Source organism: Mirounga leonina, unplaced genomic scaffold (assembly GCF_011800145.1).
Source record: "Mirounga leonina isolate KUSES-001 unplaced genomic scaffold, KU_Mleo_1.0 Mir_99, whole genome shotgun sequence".
Lineage (NCBI taxonomy): Eukaryota > Metazoa > Chordata > Mammalia > Carnivora > Phocidae > Mirounga > Mirounga leonina.
The window spans coordinates 6,691,605-6,713,896 of NW_023270971.1; the positions used below are offsets into that span (position 1 = coordinate 6,691,605).

Consider the following 22,292-nt stretch of genomic DNA (forward strand, 5'->3'; position numbering starts at 1 on the left):
ATGCATAGTGGTTCAACAGAAGGGGAGACATGGCTTCCCACAGTACTGGATGTCATTTCTGGGGGCAGCACATAGTGCCTGTAGGGAGTAAGGTGGCCATGGGAAGGGAAGGAGGCTGACTGTCCCGCCTGTGTTTGAATGTCAGGCTGAGACACCCTTATGTCGGGGACACCAACATAGGGAAGGCAGAGATAAAAGCAAAGTTGACCCCACCAGCATTGCTCACCCCAGTCCAGAAGAAAATCAGGCAGAGGCTGGGATATAAATCCGGGTCAGGAGATTTGTCCACCCTCTCTCAGCTCAGCCTCTTAAAGTGAGATTTGCTGCGACACTGCCTCTGTTAGGGGGTGGAGTTGCTTAGAGGGCATTTGCCGCCTGAACAGAGGGACACGTGGGAGGAGCCAAGGAGGGAGCACAGAGCAGTTTGGGGCATGCCATTTGCAAAGGAAGGACAAGCTCTGTGACGAGTAGATGGACCCATTAGGAGATGTGCATGGGGCTGGTGAGAGGCGAGCAATCAGAAACCAGGTGAGGTCACTACAAATCCTCATGCTGTCAGTGGGGAAGGGCGAAGACTGGGTGGGCGGCGTGCTGAGCACGGGGGAGGAGGGCTGTCAGCCGGCTAAACGCTGCTCACTAGGTGTCCCCGGCCACTCCCATCTGCTGCCCGCCGCACCCTGGGCCAGCCCCACGACTGTCTTTTGGAATCAAGCCCTTCGGCCGGCACAGCCAGCAGCAGCTGGTGAACTCCACGGGCGCAGACACCAGGACTACAGCTGCTACGCTCAGCTCGGCCAGGACAGCGCGTACGCTGAGGGCGAGGCCCGCCAGGGAGAGACCTTCATCTTCTTCGCAGGTGCCCTGGGGTCGGGGTCTCCAAGAACGCCAATCAAAATGACGAAGATGGAACTAGCAGGCTGGGCTTCAGTTCTCAGTCTAGGACTGAGAACGGGCAGGGAAAGTGGGATTTTAAGTCCCCATGAGGGACCTCTTGCTCGTGGGTGCTAGAGCATCAGGAAACAGCTAATTTAGGCCATGCTCGTTCTTCTCTATCCCGCCTTCCTTCCCAGACCCAGAGGAGCTCTTTGTCCCCACTGAGGATTCTTATGAAGTGGTACAGTTGTGCAGCCATCAGCCGTTCCTGCTTCCCTGCCAGGTGACCAACCCTCTGGCCCAGGTGACACTGCGTTGGGAGTTCCCCCCGGAGGAAGTCCCAGTGGATGGGATTGACATCTCCTTCGATGTGAATAAGGGCTTCACCATCGACTGGCCCCGAGATTCCTTGGCTGGCCCTCTTCTGCTTGGCCAGCCTGGGCAGCTTGAGACAAATCTCTACCAAGTACATGCTGATCTACATCAACTGCGTGTGGGCCTGGGGCCTGGGTGGGCAGGGCAAGGGAGGATATGGGGAGAGATGCCTCCTTTAGCAACCTCAGATTTGGGTTCTGTGGATTATGGAACTCTAAACAACCAACCAGCTTTCAACAACACCCCATGTAGTCAACTATCTTGTTCCAGCCAGCCAGCCAATCAGCTATTGAGTGACCACCAGCCTTTCTGTCCATCCATACTCATTCTCAGTCATGCCACACCATTCTATTCATCCATCTTCCCTCAAATCACCACTCCATTCACCCATCCTCCATCTGTTCCATCAGCTATCCATCCTCTATCCATTCAACCAACCCAACCCTTCATCCTCTATGAATGTAACCATTCCGCCCATTCATTTCATTCAATTGTTCTAACAATCAGTTCAACATGTTTGTCCCCATTTCTCTCCCATCTTTCCATGGCAGACCTGTCTTCCTCCCCCACACCCACCGTCCAAGCTTCAGCCACATCAGTCCAACTGAGAGAGAACTTTGGTGTGACTTGTACAGTTCTGGGTGAGCCGGAGATTGCTGTGGATTTTATCTGGGAATATCCAGGGCAGAAGGTAAGCAGAGGGGAAGAAAAAGCTGCGTATGTGTGTCTGTGGTGATGGTGTGTTGGCCAAGAGCACGGGAGTGAGGAATTAGGATGAGGGTCGGGCGCAATTGTGGCGGAGTGGACCCACTGCTGGACTGCTACTGAGTGACACTGGGCAAGTCACTTCCCTTTTCTGGGCCTCAGTTTCCTTGTTTAGGTTACTGCATAAAGTGTATAATGTGTTCCTTCGTTAATTTATCCAACGATAATTACTGAGCACCCACCACATGCCAGACACTGTGCTTAGCGCGGAGACCACAAGGATGAGGCCAAAAGACCTCTGACTTGTGCTGTCTTCCAGCTTACAATCTACCCAGGGAGGAAGCAGTGGGGAATGAACATGATCATGGAGAGAATACCAAGCGCTACATCAACGATACAACAGGGCAGTGTGATAGGGTCTTCTTAAGAGAGAGTGGTCAGGGAGCCTTCTCTGAGGTGACATTCAAGCTGAGGCTGGACTGGCCCGGATCTCATGAGCACGGGGCTGGGGCAAGTGCTCAGGCCCTATGGCTGGTGTGTGTGTAATAAGAGATGGACAAAATCCTTTAGCGACGGTTTCCTGGGCACCTGCCGTGGGCCAGACCTTCCTAGAGGGGTTCCTCGACAGGTGGTAGTGATGGTCCTTCCTCTCAAAGAACTTGGCCCCATAACCTCAAACACCTGGAGAGCAGCTGGGTCACAGAGTAGATGCACCAGCACTGACAACTGCAGGAATTCCTAAAAGGGTTTCTTGGAAGAGCTGGAATTTGATCTGAGCCTTGGAGGGAGGGCTGGACCAGCAAAGACATGGTGAAGGTGAGCTCCCCAGAGGCCTTAGGAGGGGAAGAGTGGGGGATCATTCTCCCACTTGTCCACAATGGAAACGGAGACCCAATAAGGGGAAAAGGACCCACCCATGGTTGGGAAGACATGGCTTTGCTGTGCTATAGCCTTGCCCCAAACACATTCCTTGGAATGGTGGGAGACCAAAAAATCCAGCCCCAGACCCCGAAGAAAAGTGTTTTTAGGAAAACACTGCCTCTTATAACCATCACCTGCCTTGGAGATTCAAAACTCACATGCACACGTGACAGACTCGGTGCTCTGAGTCTCTCCAATTTAATTGTGCTTGACTCAGTGTTTTCCAAACAATTTTCATAATAGAACCCCACCTCCCGCCCCGCCTTGGGGAGGTAGCACCCATTAACAACCACACAAAACCAGAGTGCCATACTGGGGGGGGGTACTGCTCCCAGTCAAGTTACTTCCTGCATTTCCTTGAGTCAGGAAGGTGACCCCAGCTTCTCCTCAGGGACTTGAGAAGCTCACATTTGCCACAAAGAACCTGGCCTTTCAGGTGCTCTGATCTGCATGTATGACCTTGGACGAGTCCCCATCCCTGACGGAATACACAGTGCTTCTCATTTGCCTGAGTCAGAGAGGACACCTGGGCTGGCTGATGGACAGTTATTTTTTTGTCCCTGCAGTTGGGCCGACCCCCCTATGTCAGCGAGTGGGCCAGCGTCATTCGCCGAGGGGGCCAGGTGCTGCAGGAGGCAGGGAGCACCCGGTATGTGGAAGAGGCCCGGGCTGGGGCCTCTGGCATCTACACCTGCCAGGCCACCAACTTGCAGGGCACGGGGATTGCCACCACCCGTGTCCATGTGACCAGAAGCCCTCATGTTCCCCCTGCCCCTTCCTAGCTCCCTTGCTAGCTGCAGGCATGCTGGTGTGGAGCAGTGGGCAGGAACAGGGGTAGGTAACGGTGTGAACCTTGGTGTTTTTGAGGCCAAGGAGTTGTCACTCCCAAAAGAGTGCAAAAAGAACCTTTGCGCTCACCCCTTATACTCTGCCCACCCATCACTGCTTCTATGCCTTGCATCAACCTCATAGCCTCCTTCCAAGCCCTGACCTGTTCTGATGGCCAGCCTTCACTCCAACATCAGACCCCACTCCAGGGCTGGGCAAAGCTGGGCCAGTGGGGCACCAGTACCCCAGGAGGGAGCACAGAGCCAGTGGCAAGTCACTCAGGCCCAGGACATACTCCTCAATGGTCCCTGCCACTAGCAGGGGTCCTCAGCGAGGAGCCTCCTCCTCCCTCTCCCAGGAAAACACAGGGGCCAAATAAATAAAATACCATAATTTCCATGGCTTGTCTGCCGCAGGGTGAGGGAGTGACCACAATTTATCTCCCCGCCTCCGCCATAGGCTACATGAGGGAAACCCTGCTCCCCACAACTTGCCTGTTCTGCAGCCTAGCCCTTCTCATCTTTCTAAAGTGCATTCTGCAGCCTGAAGTGCTTAGGTTGGGGTAGGAAGTTGGTCAAGGGAGTATAGAAAATGCTGGATACTCTGCTTCCTTCTTGGAAATATGCAGTTCACATTAGCATATTAAAGGTTCTGAGAAGTCCTGCACTTTGCAGATCTGTTTAACTTGACTGAATCTAGAGTTTCTCAAATTACTTGGCTATCAATTTTTTTCTTGATCATGCCTATTAATGTGCAATGAACTAGTGTATCCCAGATAAACTTTGGGAAAAGTTACATGAAGAGGTACATGTGTACTTCACTCCAGAGCTGTCCCCAAGGCTCCCAGATAGATAATCTGTTTGCCCATGGCCAGAGAAGCAGCTCAGCACACCCCTAGCCCTCCTAGGGGAGAAATGGAGAAACAGAGTCACATCTGAACTCCTCGAACAAGGAATGGCTGAAGACCAGATCCAGGGAATGAAGAAGGCAGTCTGGGATGATGGAACAACCTTAGTCCTACTGGATTGACCTTTCTTACTTGCTAGTCTGGGACCTGGAGCTGGAGCTGGGGAGTCTCAGGCAAGGCCCTTCGACTCCTGTGATCTCAGTTTGCTCTGCTGCTGAAGAGGGGTAAGAACTGGTTTCAAGAATCTTAGGTAGCTGATGGGAGGGAGGTGTCTGTGAGAGCATTGAATTAAAATGCTCTGGGCGGGGGGGGGGGGGGTTCTCATTATAGTGTCCAGCTGACCCAAAGCTTCCTGAGAAGAATAAGTCCACAGACGGCCAGGGCTGGACAGGCCTGCTGAGGTTGCTCACTCTGGCCACCCCTCTGCATGGATGGGGAAGCTGAGGGCCAGGCTCTGGAGTCCTGGCGCCTGGCATCAGTCGTGGTAGAAGGAGTAAAGGTAGGAAGCAGGAGGAAGAGAGAGCCTGGAAGTGGGTGGGGGCAGGTAGAGGAAGGAAGAGAAAGACTAAGTCATACATCTGATCTTTCCAGAGCCTGCAGAGAAAAACAAGCACAGCAAGCTATGAGCTGGATGACAGATGAGGTCCTAGTCCTGGCTTTGTGGGTCCCACTCCCCACCTTGGTTTCCTCATCTGTACAGGGACGAGGTTCCCCACTCTGGCAGTTAGGTGTACCCAGACCCACGAGGTGGCCCCGTGCCCAGGTGGCACTGAGACTGAGAGACCCAGAGGGCTGAGGAGTGAGCCTTGACTGGTCAGGGAGGAGGAGCTCTGGCTTAACCCCTGGGCTGACCAGACTCTGGGACCAGGAGCAGTGGCATGCCCTGGGTCATGCCCAGCCCTTGCCTTGGCTGAGTTGGGCCCTGGCGCCGTCAGCCCCAAGGGCCTCCAGTGACCCCCTTTCCAGCTGCCCACCTTTCCCTGTTGGTTCTCAGGGTTTGGCCCACTTCCTCTCCTGTCCCCCAGCCCCTCGTCTGACCTTTAAATAATCCTAGAATGGGACACTGTAGTGACTCAAGGATCATTCGTGCAGTTCCCCTGGCTGTTTTAGAGGAGTGGTAAACTGAGGCTAAGGGAGGGTCTGAGCAGAGGCGAGAACATCTGGGGGAAGCTAACGAGTCAGGAGCAGGGGGTTTTCTCTTTGTCAGGGGGCCTCGGCGGCACTGGCTGCCCCTGGAAAAAGCTCAGGACTTCCCTGATTTGAACAGAGAGAACAGGGAGGGACGGAAGGACTCCTCTTGCTTGTTCCCTGGGCCAACTCAAGGGAAGGCGCATCTGGGGCCTCGAAGCCCCATGGGTGATCCTGCACAGCCCAAGCCCCCAGGGCTCCCTGGGCACACACCCTGGCTCCCACCTCACCCCTGCCCTCCGCCCTTCCTGGGAAAAGAACGAGAGGCTCCTGCTGTCTTCTCTGGTAAGTCCTCAAGAGGGAGCTGTGACCACAGGCGTCATGGCGGGCCCAGGCCCTGGGCCCTAGCTGGCGAGGAAGGAGACCTCGGTGGGGGTGACAGAGGCCAGGGGGAAGGCAGGGGAGGCGTCAGTCCCCAGGACCCGGTACAGCAGCTCCTCCTTCTCCTGCTGGAGCTGTCGCCGCAACTGGGACTCCTTCTCCAGGGCCTCGCGGGCGAGAAGCAGGTCGTCCGAGAGCTGCCTGTGGATGCAGACAGGGGCCCAGGTGGCCAGTCAGCGGCTGCACCGAGCAACCCGGTCCTCTAGGAGGCCTTCCTCAGATGGGCCGCCAGCCCGCATCAGGGCCCCCACGGCCCTGTCGTCCGCCTGGATCCCTTGACGGAGGAGCGTGGCCCTCACAGGCAGACATCTCTGGGTTCAGATCTGCCCCACCACTTAGCTGGGTAACCTTGAACAAGTTCTTTACTCCTGCCAAATTTCAGGTTCCTCATTTGTAAAATGGGAGTGATACTAGGTGGACCAGTTCTTTGACTAATTATGAGGATTAGGTGAGATAATATGTAAAGAATTCAATGAATTATGTCTGACACATAATCCTGGCTCTCATTTACCAAGCCTTTAGAACAGGTTCATTCATTCATGTACATTCATTCATTCATTAGGTCACCCCAGCTAGAAATTTCCTGTCCCCTCTTCCTGTATTGGGCTTTGCCATGGAGTCGACTCAGCCAGGATGGGGACAGATACCAATCAGGGCACTGAGACTTAGGTTTCTGGGCAGAGCTGGTCCGTTGGGATTCTTGCCTCTCAAGGAAAGAGGGAACCACATTCCCCAGAAAGGCCTGGGCCCGCCTGTCAATCCATTCCCTGGGTTCTCCGAGACCCTCCCAACTGGAAGTGTGGACCACGGTGGTGATGGGAGGAGAGGAGGCTGGGAGATAGCTACCTTGACATAACCATCTGGTTGCGGGCCCGGACATGGAGGTCCTCGTTCTCCTGCTGCAGGGTGCTGATTTTTTCCTCCAACATCAGATTTTTTTCTTTCTGTAACAAATCAGAAGGAGCTCAGAAAGCCACCGACCGCACACGGCACAACGGAGGGCATTGCCTCCCTCTTATCTGTGGTCGTGAAAACACTGACTCATTCTGGACTCGATGTTACATTTCGCGAAGCAGTAAGATTACTTTAAAAAACATAACCAAGGAGTGAACACAGGGCTGCCAATTTTTAATTTTGCCACAGGAGATGTAACAAAAGAATACAGCCACTCCCATCTAACGTCTCCATCGGTGCATAAGGGAAAGGATATTTTTGGTTCTCCAAAGTCAGAAGGATATAATCTATATAAATAAAATTACATGTGTCTGTTATGCTATTCCACAGAAATGGCTGAACAGAATTCACATGGAACATCGGAGATGGTCGGATTAGAATAGAGGTTGTGTGGTATACACAAGCAGGGAGACTTCTTCTGGAGTAACACAATCTGTTTGGATTCCACCCGAGGTTCCCAAGGCCTCCCTTTTCCTGTAAACAAAGCCATCAGTGTGTTCCATGCCCACCACTCCCCAGGCCTGTCCTTGATGATTCTGGCCTCCTCTCTGTCTGATTTTTCAGCCTTGCCTTCCTCCCCAGCCCCTGCCTGACATCGGCCAGCCCCTCCTGATTAGCCAGGGTACCTGCCCTCGTGGCCCCCAAGTTAGGACAACAGGAGTAGCCAAGAAAGCACAGGGCCCAAGAGAGAAGGGGCCACTGCTTGACCCAGACTGGCCACAGACCAGCCTCAGCTGTCTCAAGGGCCACCATGGGTGGCAGGTCAAAGCAGGTGTGGCCCAGGCTGGAACCTCCTCAAAGTGCCTTCCCTCCACACACTTTACAGAGAAAATGCCCAGGAAGGAGAAGCCTGAGGCCACATCCCCCCAGCTGCTTCTAAGCACAGACCACTGTTTCCATGAGGATCAGCCGCTTGTCCAGCTCGTGAATGCGCTCGTTCTTCATCTCGATGACAAAGTGTAGGCTCTCCAGTTCCTGCTCCCAGAACAGGCTGGGGCTCCCGTAATCCTAGACAGGGACCCAGAATGATCGCATCAGACCAGCAGGCAGAGAGAGAGGGGCACGGGCTACCTGCCCCTTTCCCATTCTGCCTCCAAATCACTGTCTGCCTCTCACAAGTCACTTCCCTCCCTTGGCTCACGGTGAGCTTGATATGCTTGATCTCCTCCTGGCTTAATAATACCCTCTGTGGCAAGCCCTGTTCCCACCATAGATGAGGAACTGTAGCCCAGAGAGGTTAAGTTGTTTATGCTAACTGGTAGGTTACTCTTTGTAACTAGTTCCTTCCGAATCCAGAGCCCAAGCACTTTACTATCCCCTATGCTTCTCTCTCAGCCTTACCTGCCCCCTCAGTGACACACGGACCCTGTTTCTTCCAGGCCCTTGTGAAAGTGAGAGTGTCAGGTCTAGCCCTGGCCTTGAAGAGGGCCTGGCCTTTCCTGTTGCCCGGGCCCTGACCTCCCCGGAGATTTGAGAAGGAAAAGCTCCCAGGCGTACTGCCACCTGCCTGGATGTGCTTCTTATAGTCTCGGCTCAGAATGGACTCTTCTACCCTCTTCATCTTGGCCTGGAAGACCTCCAGCTGTGAGGACAGTCCATCTATGGTCTCCTGGAGAAGGGGATGGGAGGGAGATGGTCAAAGCCTGGTTCATAAAGGCTGGAGGTGGACCTCTGCACATCCCACAGAGGGGGCAGTTTGGGTTCTTCCATCTTTACTCTGCCCTACCCACCAATGCAGGCTTTATTTGCTTTAACTGCTGCCTGAAGCATATGAGCCCCATCTCTGGTCATAAAGCCTTTAATGACTCCCAGTGCCCTCGGGGACAATGTCCGGGTGTTCAAGGCTGGTGGTGCTAGCTTGGTATTCAAAGCCCACCCAAGGCGAGCTCTGCACTTTCCCAGTCTTCCCTCTTAGTCCTCCCACTGCCAGGTGCATTTTTGCCTCCTACATTCCCCTCCCAAGAGCTTCCCACACCCAAACCTTGCCCAATACCTTCAGGATACAGCACGCCTTTCATGTGGCTCATGGGCCCTACCACTGGGCTCTCGCCTCCTCTCCAGCCTCAGTTCCCTCCCACTCATACTCTTCATCCCAGGACATCTTAGACTTCTTTCAGTTCCACAGGTAATCATATTTCCCCCTCTTCTCTATGTCTTTAAGCACACTGTTTTTTTTTTTTTCCTACCTGGGGCACCCCTCTTACCCTTCTTCATAGGAAGAATTCCAACCCATCCTTCAGGTTCCAGCTAAGGTTTCATCCCTCTGGGAAGTCCCTGACCTGATAAATTGGCTTAGACGCCTTCCTTCATGCTTCTGCAGCTCCCCGTGCATCCACCTGCCAGTCTGGTCGCACCATGGTACCCGGCCCATGGGGTCTCCAAGATCCTCCAACCACAGTCCTCAGAGAAACAGGCCAACCCTGATCTCACACCAAGTCCTCTTGAGCTAATAGCCCAGTCACCACCTCGAGGGGCTGGATACACAGAAGACACTCACCTCTGTCCCTCACACCTGAGTAGAGGCCAGGTGGCTTTCCCGCAGGTCCTCCCCTCCCCCTCAGAGATGGCCATGAGACTCCTCTCACCTGCAGGGTCACCTTGGCCTCCTGGAAGGAGTGGGTAAGGGCTTCCTTCTCTTGCTCATGTGAGGCCTGGAGGACTGTAGGGAAAGGAGATCTCTGTGAGTTGTGACACCCAAGTACTTTACCCTAAAGCCTTCTGGCAGGCCCCATGAGGCCCAGAGAACCTGGGTGATCAGGTGGGGCCCATGGGGGCCAGGGGGCTGGGGATGGTCTTATTCATCCTTCGTATACTGGGCTTGCAGCTGTGTCAGAAATATAGTAGATATTTAATAAAAGCTCATGGAAATGGAAACAAATTATATCTTGGGAGGAACTGTGAAAGCTTCCAGATTATGGGAGCCACCCACGCCTCACTGAGGCTAAGACCCAAAGATCCTGCAGCAAGCTTGTTCACCATGCCATGAAAATGCATAGGGCCGATGTTTTGCAAGCTGGGTTACCCAAACTTTGAAACCATTAAATCGTTATTTCTCAAACCATGGCACAAAACTGCAGTAAGTACATTCAATCTGGGGCCAGGAAATCCACCTTGTCCTCGTTCTGCTTCTTCCACAACTAAGGAACCTTCAGGAGATCACTTCAAATATTGAAACGTTCTACTGCCTCAACTGTGAAATGAGTTGTTCTAAGGGATGACCAAGGATGACATGAGAAAGGGATGCATGAGTGTTTTCCAGACCGGGCAGTGCTGTGCAGATTTGCTATTATCCCCCCAAATCAATATAGTTCTGTTTCTTATCCTACCTCCTCTATAGAGTTCCTTGTGGAAAATTCCAACCTTGTCCCAGCTGAAAGAAGACAACTAGAAAGTGACCAATCAATGGATGGGATGGAAAATAGGACAGAGAGGACAGGAAAAAACAAAGTTTCACATGACCAAAGGCCCGGGTATATGGTATACAGTGGGCCTGTGACATAGTGGTGAGAAAACAATGTTCAGTAGTAGTATAAATGTGATAGATAGTCAAAAATTCAAGAGATCAGCTGTATAAAAATTACAGGCTGAATTTTTTCCAATTATGGGCTGGATTTAATTTGCCTATCAAGACAGTTTCTGATTCCAGGTAAGCTAGAGGATGTACACTCCATACAGTTTGTCCCACTGAATGTAGCTATAAAACCTAGACAGAATGAGTGGAATAGCTATTTGCAGACTCTGAAAAGTAAATGGTAGCAGGGAGACAGGGCAAGAAGACCAGAATTTGAAGTACCATGAAACCGAGAGTTTTAAACAAGACTCAGAATCTCATGTTTTCAAATATTTCAGGATATAATACAAAATTGCTCAGCATATGAATCCAAATGGCCCAGCATACAAATCCAAAATGGCTCAGCATACAAATCCGAAATTGCTCAGCATACAAAGAAGCAGGAAAATCTTAACTTGGCTGAGAAAGACATTCGGCAGATGCCAACACTGAGATGCTACAGATGTTGGAATTATTAACAGAGACTTTAAGACAGCTGATATAAAAATGCCTCATGAAGTAAGGGTGAGTACTCTTGAAAAGAATGGAAAAATAGAAAGCCCTGGCAAATATATAGTAGCTATTAAAAAGAACCAAAAGGAAATTTTAGAACTAAAAAAATGTAATAAATGAAATTTAAAAAACCTCACTGCGTGGGCTCAGTAGCAGAATAGCGATGACACAGATAAAGAGCCAGTGAACTTGAATATGGATCAATAGAGATTATCCAGCCTGAACAACTGAGAGAAAAATGATTGGGAAAAAATGAACAAAGCCTCAGGGACCTGTAAAACAATCCAAAAATGTCTAACATTTGTGCATCAGAGTCTCAGAAAGAGAAGAGAAACGGTGTGGTACAGAAACTGTATTTGAAAAGAGAATGGTTGAATGCTTCCCAAATCTGGCAAAATATAAACCTACAGACTGAAGACACTCACTGAACCCCAAACAGCAGAAACCCAAAGAAATCCACACCCAGACACATCATTTCTGAAAACTAATGACAAAGAAAATATCTGGAACTGACCCAGAGAAAAATGGTGCCTTACTTAGAGGAGACAGCAGTTTGAATGACTGTGGATTTCTTATTAGAAACCTTGGAGACTAGACAGAGTAAGAACATAAATAAGGAATAAAAACTGCCAAAATAAAAGAACTGTAAATCTAGAATCCTATAGCCAGTGAAAATATCCTCAGGAAAGAAAGTGAAACTAAGACATTCTCAGATGAAGAAATGCTAAGATAATTCCTCATCTGCAGACTTTCTAAAAGAACTGCTTAAGGAAATTCTTCAGAGAGAGAGCAAATGATACCAGAGGGAAGCTCGGAACTTCAGGAGTATAGGAAGAGCAACAGAACTGGTGAATGCCTGGATAATATAATAGACTAGTCATCGTCTTCTTCTCCCCTGGTGCTCTTTAAAATATGATTGATGGTAAATCAATGTTATAAATGGTATAACATAGTCTGATGGGGCATTCAATGTATGTGGACATAATACCTAAGACCAGTACAACAAAAAGGAGAGAGGATAGGGATCTACAGGATGGTAGGCTTAAAAAGATTTTTATTTATTTTTTTGAGAGAGAGAGTACAAGCAGGGGGGAGGGCCAAGGGAGAAGCAGACTCCCCACTGAGCAGGGAGCCCAATGTGGGGCTGGATCCCAGGACCCCAGGATCATGACCTGAGGTGAAGGCAGATGCCCAACCAACTGAGCCACCCAGGCATCCCAATGGTAGGCTTTCTACATCCCCCTGGAAATGGCAAAATGTGAATTCTAAGTAGACTCTTAAGTATTTTTTAATTCTTAGAGCAATCACACATAAAAAAAGAACTATACAAAGAGATATAATAAAAAAGACCAGAGACAAGTTAAAATGGAATACTAAAAAATGTTCAAATACTCCAAAAAAAAAAAAAAAAAGCAGGGAAAGGAAAGTAGGGCATAAAAAAACAGAACAACCAGAAAACAAATACAAAAATGACAGACCTACATCCAACCATATCAATATGGACACTAAACTAAGTGGTCTAACCATCCTAAAGAAAAAACAGAGATTGTCAGACTGGATCTTCAAAAAAATACCCAACTATGTGCTATTTACAAGAAACCCACTTTAAATATATGTCACAGGTAGATTAAAAATAAAAAGGTAGAGAAAGCAACATGAATCAAAGGAAAGCAGTGGTGGCTATATTCATTTCAGATGAAGTACACTTAAGAATAAGGAACAATATCGGGGATAAAGACGTTGACATTACGTAATGATGAAGAGGTCAGTTCTCTAAGAAAACATAACAATCCTAAATGTTTATATACCTAACAAAGGAGCTTTGAAATACATGAAGCAAAAACTAACAGAACTGAAAGGAGAAATAGACAAATATACACAATTATAGTAGGGGATTTCAACACTCTTCAGCGTTCAGTAGAAAAAGGAGGCATAAAATCAGTAAGAATTTGGAGAACTGAACACTGTCAATACCCTGATTTAACTAATTTATAAACTACAACTTACAGTAGCAGAATACACATTTTTTCAAGTGCCCATGAAACATTCACAAGATAGACTATATCCTGAGTCATAAAACAAGCCTTAACAATTTATAAAAGGAGTGAAATACAAACTATGTTCTCTGACTATAATGAAATCAAACTGGAAATCAGTCACAGAAAGAGAACTATAAATCTCCAAACACTTATAAGTGTTCAATGAGCCAAAAAGGAAGTCTCAAGGGAAACTAGAAAATATTTTGCACTGAACAAAAATGAAAATACAAAACATCAATCTGTTGGATGCAGATAATGCAGTGCTTAGGGAGAAATTTATAGCACTAAATGCTTCTGTTAGAAAAGGAGAAAGGTCTCCAATCAGTAATCTAAGCTCCTAGTATAAGAAATCATAAAAAGAAGAGCTAACTAAATATAAAGCAAGCAAGCAGAAGGAAATAAAGATAACAGAAATCAATGAGATTGAAAATGAAAAAATTGGGAAAAACATCAATGAAACCAAAAGCCGGTTTTTGGAAAGGATTAATAAAGTTGATAAACCTTAAGCAAGACTGACAAAGAAAAAAGAGAACACACAAACTACCAATATCAAGAATTAAGAAGGAATATCACCACAGACGTAGAAGATATTTAAAACAATAGTAAGAGATTATTATGAGTAATTCTGTGCAAACACACTCAACAACTGAGATGAAATGTACCAATTCCTGAAAAACCACAAACTACCAAAACTCACCCAAGGTAAAATACATAAGTTGGGCATTTCTATAACTACAAAAGAATTCGAATTTGTACTTAAATACTTTCTGGAAAAGAAATGTTTGAGAACAGATGGTTTCATTCACAAATTCTACTGAACATTTAAAAATGATACAATACCAGTTCCATACAATCTCTTCCAGAAATGAAAGAGGAAGGGACAGTTTTCAACTCATTCCATGAGGCAAGCAAACCTTGAAACTAAAACCAGATGGTACAGAACAACAGCCCTCGTGAACACAGACACAAACATCTTCAGTAAAATATTAGGAAATCGAATTCAGCAATATATAAAAAAGAATAATATAATGTGACCAAGTACAGCTTATGCCAGGAATACAAGGCTAGTTCAAAATTTGAAACTCAAATCAATGTAATCCACAATATTAACAGTCCAAAGAAGAAAAATCACACAATAATATGGGTCATAGATCTAAATATAAAACTTACAATCATACAAATTTTGGAAGACAACATAGAAGATCTTTGTTACCTGGGGTTCAGCATAGAATTTTTAAGATATGATGCCAAAAGTATAATGAATGAAAGAAAAAATAATAAACTGGAACTTATCAAAATTAAAAGCTTTGCTTTATGACATACATTGTTAAGAGAATGAGAAAAAAAAAACAACAACCCTACAGCCTAGGAGAAAATATTTGCAAATACAAAGGACTTGCATCCAAAATATATAAAGATCTCTCAAAACTCAACAGTAAGAACAAGCAATCTAGTTAATGGGTAAGAGATTTGAATGGACGTTTGACCAAATGATACAGAGACAGCAAGTAAGCACAAGAAAAAATGGTCAACATCATTAGTCATTACTGAAATGCAGATCAAACCCATGATGATATATCACCACACACCAATTAGAACAGCTAAAATTTAAAAGAAAAATTAGCAAGTGTTTAGTGAGAAGGAACAGTGGAACTCCTATATCGCTTATGGGAATACAAAATCATGGCCACTTAGGAATGATTTCCCATTTCTCATAAAGCTGAACATATATTTATTATATGGCCTATCCATCCTAGTCCTGCATTATTTACCCAAGAGAAATGGAAATTTATGAACACACAGAAATATGTATGTGAAGGTTCAGAAGAGGCTTTATTCACATTCACCTCAAACTGGAAACAACCCAAATGTCCTACAAGTGGATGAGTAAACAATGGAATACAACTCAGCAGTGAAGAAAAAAACTCCGTACTATTAATACACGCAACTTGGATGACTCTCAAAGACATCATGATGAGGGGGCGCCTGGGTGGCTCAGTTGGTTAAGCATCTGACTTCGGTTCAGGTCATGATCCCAGAGTCCTGGAATGGAACCCCACATCTGGCTTCCTGCTCAGTGGGGAGCCTGCTTGTCCTTCTCCTTCTGCTCCCCCTTCCCCCCTCTCAATAAATAAAATCTTAAAAAAAAAAAAAAGATGCCACGATGAGTAAAAGAGGACACGATCAAAAATTAGGTATTACTTTGTTTATAAAACAGCCTTGATAAGAAAAAACTATAGTGATGGGGAACGAATCAGTGGGTGTCAGGAATTGGAGTAGGGTGGAGTTGAGTACAGGATAGCCTGAGGGGCACCTGGGTGGCTCAGCCAGTTAAGCGTCTGACTCTTGGTTTCTGCTCAGGTTATGATCGTGGGCTTGTGGGATGGAGCCCCCTGTCAGGCTCCTCGCTCAGTGCGGAGTCTGCTTGGCATTCTCTCTCTTCCTCTCCTTCTGCCCCTTCCCCTGCTCGTGAGCTTTCTCTTTCTTTCCAATAAAAATAAAATAAAATCTTACCCAAAAAAGGATAGCCTGAGAGAATTTGGGGGGGAGTTGGAACTGTTTTGTATCAGATTAGAGTGATGATTACGTGAATGTATACCTGTGTTAGAATTTATGGAACTGTATGCCAAAAAAAGTCAATTCTACTGTATGATAATTTAAAAAATAAAAACAAAAAGAAAATAAAAGACAACAAGGGGTCATCAAAGGTGAAGAACCACCACTAGCTTCTCCCAGTTATCTATGTACTGTCCCCCAAACACATAAAATCCTATTTTTTCCTTCCCACTATGCTTTTATTCATTCATTTAAAGCACACTTATGTACTACCTAATATAAGCCAAGTGATTTAGAAATAACTATGAAGGAATGCTGACTGATGGGAAGAACTCAAGACTGGCAGTGCCTTCTCCTCTGGGGTTTTTACATGAGGAAAATTTTCTTATCAATTTTTTTATAATACTAAAAATAGTATCAGAGCAATGCACGGAGAACAGAGCTGTTTTCCTACCATAGCCTCATGACAAGGGGAAGATAGATTTTAGAGATATGGAAAGTGACCTGAGATTCAAGGTAGCTTCTAGAGATGGAGAAACTTAGCTGAGGTTGAGTGACAGGCCCAACACTGCACAGCACAGTAGAATTAAAACAGCTCTTCAGGCTTCAAATCCATTCCAAAACATTTTGTGCTAATGTTGCAATATGTTTCAAGAATCTTAAAATTGTTCAGGCCTCTGTTCTAGTTATTCCATTTCTGGGAATCTAAGGACATATCGTGAAATGTGGGCACATCTTTATGCAAAAGACGTTTAGTGCAGTGTTATTTACAGCAGTTAAAATCTGGAAGTCTAGACTCACAGGATATAAGGAAAACCATGTATGCAATGGTCTAACTTTATCAACATTTACAAGCAGCATAATTATTTGGAAACATGTTGGAAACAATGTTAAATGAAAAGAACAGTATCTAAAATTTCTAACCGGGGCACCTGGGTGGCTCAGTGAATTGATCATCTGACTCTTGGTTTCAGCTCAGGGCATGATCTCAGGGTCTTGAGATCGAGCCCTGTGTCAGGCTCCGCATGGAGTCTCCTTGAGATTCTTTCCCCCTCCTACTCCCTCCCCCCTGCTCCTCTCCCTGCTCGTGCTCTCTCTCTCTCTCTCTCTCTCTCTCTCTCTCTCTCTCAAATCTATCTATCTTAAAAAAAAAATCCTACCTGTATTTTTAAAAGATAGTTCTCGGGAAAGATCATGCAAATACCAGTGCTTAACGGAAACACCGGTATAACATTTTCTAGGTCTGCTTCAGTAACATTAAAAATGCACATAACCTTCTCCAAAGAAGATATACAAATGGCCAAAAAGCACATGAAAAGATGCTCAGCACAGTTAGGCATTAGGGAAATGCAAATAAAAAAAACCATGAGATACCACTCCACACCTCACTAGGATGGCAACGACAGCAACAGTAACAACAACAATGGAAAATAACAAGTGTTGGCGTGGATGTGGTGCAATTGGCGCCCTTGGGCGTCGCTTCTCGGGATGCAGAATGGTGCAGCTGCGGGGGCAGCCCGTTTGGCCGTCTCTCATAAAGTTGAGCACAGATTTCCTGTATGACCCCGTGATTCTACTGCTGGGTGTACACGCAGGGGAACCGAAAGTGCTCGTTCTAGTGGCACTATTCACATCGCCAAAGGGTGGAGGCAGCCCAGGTGTTCATCAACTAATGAATGGATAACAGAGTGTGGTGCGTCCATGCCAACGATAATGGAATATGACTCTGCCATAAAAAGGGATGGAGTAGCTTTTAAAATGGGAGAGAAAAAAAGACATAGTGCAAATGTACAGTGCAGCATAGATGTGCCCTGCAAACCTCATGCTGGGTGAAGAAGCCGGACATGGGGGTCACAGATGCCATGATTCCATTTAGTGAGTGTCTAGAATGGACAAAACCATGGCCAGTGAGTGGATTGGTGGCTGCCAGGGGCTAGGAGGTTGGGGAGGGGCAGGGAGTGACTGCTTGGTGGGGATGGGGCTTACTCTCAGGGTGATGAGTGTGTGCTGGAATGGGATGGGGTGAGGGATGCAGGGCACTCTGAATGTACGAAATGTCACTAATGGTAATGGTCTTATGTGTATTTTACCAAAATAAAAATATATATATATAAACTTTGTCACACCAACTCTACTAGTTTCTAAAGATAAAATCATGAATGTGGCCAAGATTTTACAAAACAGGGTTCACTGTGTAAGTATCATTGCTATTATAAACAATGGCAAAAGTTTGAAATTACCTAAATGCCTAACCAACTGGGGCTCAGTTAAATGAACAAGGGCTGACAGTGGAATGCTGAGTAATTACTAAACTTATGTTACAGAAGTTTAATGACAAGATGTTAATAGAATTCAAAGTGAGAACAATTTATCTCCTCCCCCCAAAGTCTGTGTGTGTATGTGTATAGATGAATATCCCAGGTAGACACACACACACACACACACAGAGAATGAAAGGGATCTCTAGGGGCCCCTGGGTGGCTCCATTGGTTAAGCGTCTGCCTTTGGCTCAGGTCATGATCCCAGGGTCCTGGGATCAAGCCCCGCATTGGGCTCCCTGCTCAGCAGGAAGCCTGCTTCTCCCTCTCCCACTCCCTCTGCTTGTGTTCCCTCTCTGGCTATTTCTCTCTCTCTATGTCAAATAAATAAAATCTTAAAAAAAAAAAAAAAGAAAGGGATCTATGTCAAAGGGGTAACAGTGACTAGTTCGGGGTGGAATTACACACAATTTTAATTTTCTCAATAAGAAAATAATAAGTACTAATAATTGTTTGCTAAGTATCTTGTGAAATATTAGGCACTGTTCTAAATTTTATCTACCCATTCATCTATCTGTACATTAAATCATTTAATTCTCACAAAGACCCTATGAACGAAGCTAACCCAATTCTTCAAGGTTACACAGCCAGTAAGAGGAAGAGGTGAAGCTGGGATCCAAACCCCAGGACTGTGGCTGCAGAGCCTGAGGTCCTAACCACGATGCTCTAAGACCATTTTGTTTAACCCATAGGTTCTAAATTTTTATGATGGTCATATCACATATAAAAGGAAAAAAAGTTATTTGAAAAAAATAACCTAACTATAAATTTTAAGAGCTGTCATTGTTGTAGGGAAGGAATATGGATATTTAAAAATTATCCTATTTGTCTAGAGTTTTCAAATTTCCTTTAAGGAATGTGACTTGCTTTTAAAATGGAAAGGGAAAAAAACCCTCTCAATTAAGGTTAGCCAAAGCATGGTGTCAGGTTTTTTTTTTTTTTTTTTTTAAGATTTTTTATTTATTTATCAGAGAGAGAGAGACAGAGGCAGGCAGAGGGAGAAGCAGGCTCCTTGCTGAGCAAGGAGTCCGATGTGGGACTCAATCCCAGGACCCTGGGATCATGACATGGTGTCAGTTTTAAAGTCATGTCCAAAAGGACAAGTCCCAAGGACCCTGAAGACTCCAGCCCTGAAGCAGCCAACTATTTGTGGACCAGAGGCAGGGGGAGGGGCCAGTGATAGGAGGGAGGGGCCAATGGTAGGAGGGAGGGGCCAGAGGCAGGAGGTGGGGGCCAGTGGGAGACCCCCGTGAACTCAGGAGGTGGGGACAAAAGAAGGAGCCTTCCACACCCTTGCTAGGGAAGCATCTCCATCCTTACCTTGCAGGGTCTCCTCATGCTCTCCCTCCAAGACTCTTCGCTGTTCATCCAGTTTCTCTCGAAGCTCTAGCTCCCTCTCCTTCTCCACCTGGGGGCGGGAGGTGGCCAGCAGCATGAGACTGAGCTTCAGCGCAGCCTTGCTTATTCACACACCAACCCCTGGAGCTTTGTAGAGGTTGGTGATCAGAGTTCCACCCCATTGTCTGTGGGACGGGAACGACCTGAGCTCAGCGGGCACAAGACCTCCAAGACCCAGCAGGTGTGGCTGACCCTGCCTTCTTTAGATCTTAGAAGGGGGCTCCCAGAGAATTGTCTAGGAGAAAGGGATGTAGGAGTCTTTTAATCCTGACACCCGCTCCAGGAAGGAAGTCTTTCTACTGTGTTAGTGTTTCCTGATCTTTCACTGCATACAATGAATATAATGAATTATATGCAAGCAATTACAACTATTTATTCAAAAGATAAAGGACTTCCTTCTTGGTAAAGGAGTAAGAGATACTTAGAACACCTAAATCCAAAGGTGATCCTCATTCTGGCATTGAGCAAGGTTAGCTATGCAGGAGGAAGAGAGAAGGGCCGGGTGTCACCTGGACTTACCTGTTGTGCCCATTTCTTCCTGTCCTCTTTGTGTTGCTGGAGAATTCTGGTTATCTCCTTCTGGCACGGCTCAGCCTCCTCAGATGCACAGAGCTGGACAGCTGTGGCTACACGCGAGGAAGCAAAAAATTCACACAGAGCAGAAGTGAGGCCAGGGCCTGGCGGAGAGGCTGTGGGAGGCCAGGGCTAAGGGGTGAGAACTCCAGTCTCCACCACAAGAATGGTTTCAGTTGGGAGATCAACCTCCAGCAGCAGTCACTCACATCTCTCCGGCTTTGGAGACCCTCCTTAGTGCGGAAGCCAGGGGTCTCATTCTGCCCCCTACGGTCTACAGCAGAGCTGGTAACTCACAGGATGGACTCAGCCCATAATGGTGTTATTTGCTCTAACTGATATCTAAAGTAAAAAAAAAGGGGGGGGGGGGCGCCTAGGTGGCTCAGTCGTTAAGCGTCTGCCTTCGGCTCAGGTCATGATCCCGGGGTCCTGGGATCGAGCCCCGCATCGGGCTCCCTGTTCAGCAGGAAGCCTGCTTCTCCCTCTCCCACTCCCGCTGCTTGTGTTCCGCTCTCGCTGTGTCTCTGTCTGTCAAATAAATAAATAAAATCTTAAAAAAATAATAAGGTAAAAAGAATTTGCTGAGATTTAATAGTTGCTGGGCAACTTTTACTTCATATACAGATTTCCAACTTTTCTTCAAGAAGCCAAAGAACTGGTAGCGTATACCTTCGTGCCAGGCCAGGAGCTGAAGCTGAGGCACAGCTGTCTTCCCGCTTCGTCTAGGACGTGGCTCTGCCATCGGCCACAGTCACCTGCTCTACCTGCTGGGGCCTGTGAGGGGCTGGGTGTGTGACCCCTGACCTTTAGCATCGCCCCCCCCCCCAGCTGGAGGCAGAGGGGCTGCTGTGAGTGGGAAGGAGATGCAAACAGGAAGTCTAGCCCTTGCTTAGGGAGACTCCACAACAGGCCCTGCCAATGCCCCTGTGAGTCCAACAGGCTCTGGGTGTGCCCTAAGGCACGACCCGCCCTCTCTGTGCCTCAGTTACCCAATGTGGGAAATCGGGATAATAATACCTAGCTCACAGGGCTGTGGAGATGATTAAATCAGGAAACGATGGCAACAGAAATAATACCAGTAAGGTAAAGAGTGCTGAGAGCTTACTGTGCCCAGGAGCATGCCAGCCCTGTCCCAGGTGCCTCACAGGGAATACGCAGTCCTCACAACAACCCACTGTGGTGGGTACTATGTTTAACCCCATTTCACAGATGAGGAAACTGAGGGACAGAGAAGATACGCAACTGGCCCGGGATCACACAGCTCACAGTTGGGGGAGGGGCCGTGAACCTGCACAGTCTGATCCCACGGCAAGCCCTCCTATCACCTTACTCTGCCTGCTGACGCACACAAAGCAGGAAGTGTCGTGCCAGGCATTTAGAGATAGCTCAACAAATGTGCCTTATTGTTGACTGAATGCTCTCTAGAGTCATCGTTGCTCCTGACAAGCATTAGAGGGGTTGGCATTACTGGTCCAGTTGGCATTATTACTGATGTTAGTATTATTATTACAGAGTGCCATAGACAGGGTTGGCAAAGGGCATGAGGAGAAAGGTGAGGAGTGGGGCTGCTAGCCAGGAAGCCGGCCCTGGGCTGCCTGTCAGGATGGGGGTTGGGGGGAGCGAAGTCAGTGCCCTGGGTCCTGGGGAACCACAGGGGTCAAGTTCAGAGAACCCCAGACTCTCACAAACCATTTGGCTCAGGGTCCCAAATGTTGGTCCACAAGACCAGTACCCGGACTGGCACCTGCCAGGGAGAAGCTTATAACAAAGACAGATCATCACTACCAGGACAGAGTCTTCAGCCCCACTCCCAGAGACTCTTGTTGAGTTGGTATGCGGTGGGGCCCAGAATGTGTATCTTTGAAGTTCCCCCAGGTAATTCTTGTGCACAGGCAGATTACAGAGCCTCTGCATTCTGATCCAATTGCTTATCAGGTACTTAAACTTCGTCTACAATGGCCCTGCCAGTCTCCAGTCTGTAACTGAACACTTTCCGAGATGGAGCGCTCATTTCATTATTAGGTAGCTCTGGTGGTTTTAAACCAACAATCACACAAAAAATCCTTTGAGATTGAACTGAATTCTGCCTGCCTGTTTCTGCCACCTTGAGGCCCTTGTACGGACCTCTGGGTCACACTGAACAAGGCTTATCTTTCTTCTCTATGAGGGTACTTCAGACACTTGGAGAGAACTGTTGTTTTATTGCAACATCT

At 47.3% G+C, this 22,292-nt stretch overlaps 1 protein-coding gene across 1 annotated transcript in view; it reads right to left on the reverse strand.

The window, feature by feature from the left end:
- Positions 1-3,049: 3,049 nt before the first annotated feature.
- The window catches only part of CCDC69 (coiled-coil domain containing 69), a 32,631-nt gene continuing 13,388 nt past the window's right edge, over positions 3,050-22,292 (reverse strand). The window contains exons 3-9 of the mRNA XM_034999480.1: positions 20,026-20,132; positions 19,429-19,516; positions 9,718-9,791; positions 8,640-8,741; positions 8,021-8,140; positions 7,025-7,122; positions 3,050-6,319 (exon numbers count right to left, since the gene is read on the reverse strand). Coding sequence (XP_034855371.1) covers positions 6,142-6,319; positions 7,025-7,122; positions 8,021-8,140; positions 8,640-8,741; positions 9,718-9,791; positions 19,429-19,516; positions 20,026-20,132 — 767 coding nt within the window. The 3' untranslated portion in view covers positions 3,050-6,141. The remainder of the gene's footprint in view (positions 6,320-7,024; positions 7,123-8,020; positions 8,141-8,639; positions 8,742-9,717; positions 9,792-19,428; positions 19,517-20,025; positions 20,133-22,292) is intronic.